General features: G+C 39.0%; 1 gene segment (V, D, J or C); it reads right to left on the bottom strand.

Annotated features, from left to right (window-relative positions):
- Positions 1 to 1,400: 1,400 nt before the first annotated feature.
- LOC119901575 lies at positions 1,401 to 1,872 on the bottom strand (the record flags this gene model as incomplete). The annotated part of the segment is given in 2 exon segments: positions 1,401 to 1,702; positions 1,793 to 1,872. Coding segments are annotated over 2 exon segments (348 nt in total), but the record flags the coding sequence as incomplete, so codon positions are not given.
- Positions 1,873 to 6,613: the final 4,741 nt, after the last annotated feature.

Here is a 6,613-nt window from a genome sequence, read left to right on the forward strand (position 1 = left end):
GATGAGTCAGCTGGGGAAGAGGAAGGACGGGCGTCACAGCAGCTGGATTAACTACAAACTGGTGATCCAGGGACTCCAGAAGAAATAAACAGTGAAAGCAGGTGAAATGGAAGAGGGACAAGAGATGAAAATGTGTTTAGAAGAAAGGAGTGAAGGGAGCACAGATGCCAGAAGTAAAGAGAATAAGATATGCATTTAATATTTATTGCATATTAAGTTTAGGGCTGAGAGAAGGACGGTGGTGACCATGAAGGAGCTGAAATTAAAGTAAATTAGGGATGTAAACTAAGCTAATGAGACGTTTTGGATTTTAATGTGTAAATGAAATGTTTAGTAATTATCCACTCACATACACATTATTCAAAGATTATTCAAAGATTTTATAAATGTTTTATAATCAAATAGAATCATGAGGTGCTGAGAGATTCCCTCCTCCAGTGATGATCAGAAACACCATATTTCTACTGTACCTTGGTTATGTAAGTTAAAAACAGAAACATCAGATAAGTTTTGTCTCTTTTTAGTTGCCAGGAGAGAAAATGAGTGATCTTCAACATTAGTTGTGTTTTGGATTAACTCCAGCTGGAGAACAATTAAATCCAAAATAGATTGGAGCTCTACAGGACGATTATTTTCCAAAGCAACGTTCATCTTTTTCCCAGATAGTGTCTAGGTTGTTAGGCATTCTATCATCTCAAACGGCATGAAAAATAGTGCACGTAGCTGGCTTAATGGGAAAAAATCTCCCCGGGGGTGCATGGCCCCGGACCCCCCCAGGTTTGTGCTAAGCCCCGAATGTTTACAGCGTCTGGCTCCGCCTCTGTCTGAAACATCTTTCCATTTGAAGTTTCTTCTTGGGGTTCTATGTGATACAGAGCACATGAAGAGACTGTTCCTCCCTCAGTCTCAACTCCCCTGGATCCCTCCTGCCTACCTGCCACCGATCTATCGTTCTCTTCCTTCCATCCATCACCATGATCCCTCCCCTCAACTCTCCATCTCTCACCTTTCCATTACCTCATTCATCACTCTGATCCCATATTCAAAATCCATATCTTTACTGGCCTGGTCTTTGGTAGTGAATGGAAACTGATGTTGTGATTAAATAAAGAATTGAACAACTACTACGTGCTAGCTATTTTAGGCCTTATCGAAATATTTTAAACCTAGAACATTTAAACACGTTTATTCATTTAGGGTAAATATATTTTTAGTGGCTTCATTTCTAAAGTTTTACATCACAATCCTGGTGATGGAGTAAACTGATTCAAGACTTCATCATCACACTGAAGTTTAACAGTGTGTGACTCCCTCTAGTGGACGTTGTGGAGTATTCTGTTGTCTTTGCTCCAAAGGTTTTTGTACAGAGTTTTGGTGTTTCCTGTCACTGTGGGCTGCAGAGCACAGTAGTACACAGCAGAGTCAGACAGCTGAAGCTTCTGGATCTTCAGAGGAACTGATCTAGAGGTGGAATCCAGTGTGGATGAAAATCTCTCCTTAAACTCAGCCTCTGTTTTTACTTCGACCCCTTGCATGCGGCTCAACATGAATTTGGGGCTGTTGTTTCCATCCTGTTTGTACCAGAAGAGATAATTATTTGTTGAACTGCTGTTATATAGACAGCCAAGTGTTACTGTCTCTCCTTCAGCAGCAGTCACGTCTCCTTCTGGTTGCAGCACGTTGTCTTTTTGTGCTCTGCATTCTGTAAAACAGCAACAAACAGTATCAGTATGCTGTTAAAGAATCATGTCAATGTTGGATTGATATCAGAGAACCAGAGTTGTGTTCATACCAAGGCACACAGCAGCCAGCAACACTGAGATGAACAGAGGCGTCATATCTGCAGTGTTGAGGAACTGTGAGCTCCAGCAAGTATATAGAAGGCTGTGATCTCTCTGTTTAGTCTTCATCAACACTAAATTGGTGGATTAGAAGGAGGAGCCTGATCACAGTGACGGGGCTCATTCACAGCCCTGTGTTATTCCCCGACTGACAACTTTACACTCAACACATTTTCCTCACTCTCTCCTTTCCTAGTGTGACAATTAGGATCAATTAGTGAATGTTTTTAATATGGTATCAGCATCATATTAAAGGCCTGTCAGTTTGCCAGCCTGTCCACAGCTTCTCCAGATAAAGGGCTAAAATATGAAGCCTGTTCAGAACACATAAGGATCTCCAAAACCAGCTCGGTGGTGTCGACCATTTCAAACTGGATGTTGCACTGAGAGCGAATGGTTAAGAGCTGCTACCACCAGTTTACCACAGTGAAAGTAGAGGCTTCAGCAAACACTCCCTCACTCCCACAATGGGGCAGTCACGTCTTTTCTAGACTCCAAGGGCTGATTTAGGTGCTTCGATCTCTGGAGCTGCCGCATTACTGACAGTGAAAGCAGAGATGTTTGTGTTAATTATGGTTGGACATCTCCCCCTCTAACAAACGAAGGCAGTCTGTGCAAACATGGAGCTTATTCTGTCTCTAAACACTGGTGTGAAACTGGTCATGACTCAGGCTTTGGAGTGAAACATTAAGGTGTTTGTCCATCCTTGTCTGGATGTGAAAGTGCAGTGGGACTCTGGCCGACGTTACATACCAGCTTATTATTACAAGGCATCAAATTTTTTTCTTTACAAAGGCTCAAACAAACATACAGAGTGCAACCAGTAAAGTATTTCCTTTCCCTCAGTTCTGGTTTATATAGCATAGAGCATATCTGCCCTAAATGGTAGGTTTTGTCTCTTTTATTCAATTTAGCAGGAAACATATTTCAACCCATTTATCAAATTGTCCCATAGATGTTTTATCTTTCTCAGTCGTAAATTTTATAACTGGCAGAAGGATTTTAAGAGCTGTTTCCCACTCAGTTCTCACTTTACTCCAACATATCCCTTATTTGTTTCTCTACGTACCTGTACCTTCATCTCTGGAAATCACACTTATGCTGCCGTTCAGTGGTGAACAGTAATTACGTACATTTACTCAAGTACTGTACTTATGTACAAATGATTATATTCTGTTCATGCCACTTTTGTGTCTCCACCAAACTCAGACTGAGAGATTGTTCTTTTTTCTTCACTACAACAGCTTTTGTTACTTTACAAAGTAAGCATTGTACTACATATGAAGAGTTTATAAAATATAATGTTTTGTAATTAATTTAATTACCCAACAGTTTATTCAAGCACAGCTGAAACAATTAGTCGGTTGAAAAAAATGTTTTTATTGGCAGCTGTTTTGATCATTTGTCACTTTTCATGTTAAAACATTTCATCGTTCCAGCTTCACAAATTAATTATTTAAAAAATTTTGATGTAGTGTTAATAATATTGAGGTTTGGATTGACATGAACAATTTTAGGCCAATCTCTCCCTGTTCTTTCAAAAATCTTGAAATCATTAGTTGCTATCCAATCATATTTGGACTTGCAGAACATTTGAAATTAAATACAATCCGGTTTCAGGTCAGTGCATAGTACAGTAACCACCACTTTAAAAGCTATGGATGACTTCAACGAGGCTATAGATAACAAATTTAGCTGTGTATCAATGTTCAGAGAACTTAGGGAGGCCTTCGGTACTGTGGACCATCCATCACTTGTTAATACCCTGCTGAGAGCAGGCATTGGATGCGAAGCGTCTAAATGGTTCCACAGTTACCTGACCAATCATTCACAAATGGATAAACATGGCAACGACATGTCAGATCCAGTCCTTGTTAGGAAAAGTGTTCCTCAAGGCTCAGTTTTGGGACCCTTGCTTTTCCTAGTTTACATTAATAATATTTGATGTTTAAATTCTGTAAGGATCATCTGTATGCAGATGACACAGTTCTGTACTCCTGTGCCCCCACAGCAGAGTTTGCCTTTTCAAATGTGCAGGCAGATTTTTATACCCTGCAATATGCTCTGTCAGATTTGAAGTTGCTTTTAAATTCCCACAAAACTAAAGTTATGATTTTTGCCACTGGGCGAACAAAGGTACCACCCCTCTCCATCACGACCCTGTATGGAGTCTGTATCCAGTCTGTTGATAATTACAAATATCTGGGTATCTGGTTTTACAAAAAAACTAAATTTTAAATACCATGTTGATTATCACGTTGACTTTTCTGTATAGGTGAAAGTCCTGCTTTTCCATGGCTTTAGAAAAACACTTAGTTGCTGGCCTTTTTCTGCCACAGATTGATTATAGGGACACTACCTACAGGTTTGCCTCTCTGTCCACCTTGTCCAAACTTGACCCCCTTTATCACTCAGCTCTCAGATATACATTATTGTATATTGGACAGACTGGAAGGATGGTCATCCCTTCACTTGCAAAGATATGTTAGGTAGACTTCCAAATTATTTAAACAGGACATTTTTAACTTTACAAAGCAGTCATAATCTCAGGTCACATAATGGGCTACAGTTCAAAGTGCCTGCTATCAGAACCAGGGCAGGTACTCAAAGTATAAAAGGGCACATGGAACAAGGATTTAAATAGGGCTGTTCTCAAAATATTGATACAGAAATATATCGTTATGTATTCCTTGCTGATATGCGTATACTGATGCTTCTGTATTGATACATCAGCGAATGGTATGACACAGTTTTGAAAAAGAAACACAGGGAATACCCAGCTCTTGCTTTAAACACTGTGGGCTGTTGATGGTGTTGCTGGGGATGTTGCTGCTGATACTACTGGTGGTGATCTGTGACTATCGATATTATAACAAACTTAGGAGATATTAGCTGATTAAACAAATATGTGACCGTGACAAGATGTAAAGATTGCTGACAGTATTTGGAACTGGCTCACAGTGACTGACCTGCTGTAGTGCTGCAGCCGCTGCCAAGGCTGACTGCTACGATAAAATAAGAGGGAGATGGTCACAGAGACTGCTGCACACCAAAAGCTGCAGGTAGAGGAAATAAGATACCAGGTTCAAAACTGTGTGGGAAATAATCTGAGAAGGATACAGTACTGGGAGAAAGGACGAGGTCGGCCAAGGCAGGGTTAAGAGTGAGACAAATCTATAGACAGGTGTGTGCGTGTGTCTATAGGCAATATTTTGATAATGATATATTTCACTGTGACATTTGGAATTCTTTATTAAATTTATTTAATCTTGCTTTAGCATATAAAAAGCATTCAAAATATATTTTCATGTCTGCCATCTCCTTTTACATGTTGCTACATCCCGAACCCCATTACCCATAAACGTGAAATAAAAACAAATAAAAAAAACAAATAAAGGAACAATTAATATAAAAATAACTGACAATGAAAATAATAATAATTTGAAAACCTTTCAAAACAATTATTATATTTGATTCTATTCTGAGTTTCCACTGGTTGTCCTCTGTTCGTGGCATCCATCTATCTCTCTCTTTCACTATCTCTCTTTCACTATCTGTCTTTCACTGTCTATTTTGCTATCTCTCTCTTTTAGTATCTCTGTCTTTCACCGTCTATCTTTCACTCTCTTTCACGGTCTATTTTTCACTCTCTTTGTCTTTCACTATCTCTCTATTTCACTATCTCTTTCACTATCTCTTTCACTGGCTCTGTCTTTCACCATGTCTATCTTTCACTATCTCTGTCTTTCATTATCTCTTTAGTATCTCTCTTTCACTTGCTCTATCTTTCACTATGTCTCTTTCTCTATCTCTTTCACTGGCTCTTTCTTTCACTATGTCTATCTTTAACTATATCTGTCTTTCACCATCTCTTCAGTATCTCTTTCACTGTTTCTGTCTTTCACTCTCTCTTTCACTATCTCTGTCTTTCACTGTCTTTTTCACTGGCTCTGTCTTTCACTATCTCTCTTTCACTCTTTCACTATTTCTTTCCCTGTCTGTGTCTTTCACTATCTCTTGTTCATTATCTTTCACTGGCTCTGTCTTTCACTAGGTCTATGTTTCACTATCTCTTTCACTATTTCTCTTTCACTGGCTCTATATTTCACTATCTCTCACCCAGAGCCTTAAAGCCAACCAACCCCGTGACATTGCAGGTTATAGTACTGCACAATGGTGGCGCCCTTTCAGTGAAAGATATGACAGTTCTTCTTTTCTTTTGTCTTTTATACGTTTACATTTGTCATGTTTCTTGTATAATTGTTGATCGTAGTGGAAATCCATTGTGTAAATGATGTAAACTTGATTGACTTCTTCATTTCCCTTTAAGGTCTCAATGCCATCATTGTTCCAAACAAGTACAGTTTTTCTTGTGCTGTCCTGCTTTCGAGCAGGGACTTGTAGGTGGGAATTAAATGGACATTATGGTGAGAGGTGCAAATGGGGGTTTAGTATTACAGTCTACATATTGCTTCAAACCAGGCAACACAGCTTAAAGCTTGCAATGGTTACAGTCACCAAGCATTTCAATTGTCTGTGAAAACAATCTGCTGGAGTAGTATTGGAGATACTTTGAAAATACTATGAACATATTCAAGTTCTGTTATTTGTTTATTGTGTTTTATCTGTAGCGCTTCATTTAATGTTGCTTCTATCACCACTAAAACAAATCCTGACTATCATAAAGCACTGAAGTTAACAGTTTGTGACTCCCTCTAGTGGACGTTGTGGAGTATTCTGTTGTCTTTGCTCCAAAGGTTTTTGTACAGAGT

The sequence above is a fragment of the Micropterus salmoides genome, unplaced genomic scaffold (assembly GCF_014851395.1).
Source record: "Micropterus salmoides isolate LMB-PRFRI ecotype aquatic unplaced genomic scaffold, ASM1485139v1 Ms_hic_scaffold_1385, whole genome shotgun sequence".
NCBI classification, from domain to species: domain Eukaryota; kingdom Metazoa; phylum Chordata; class Actinopteri; order Centrarchiformes; family Centrarchidae; genus Micropterus; species Micropterus salmoides.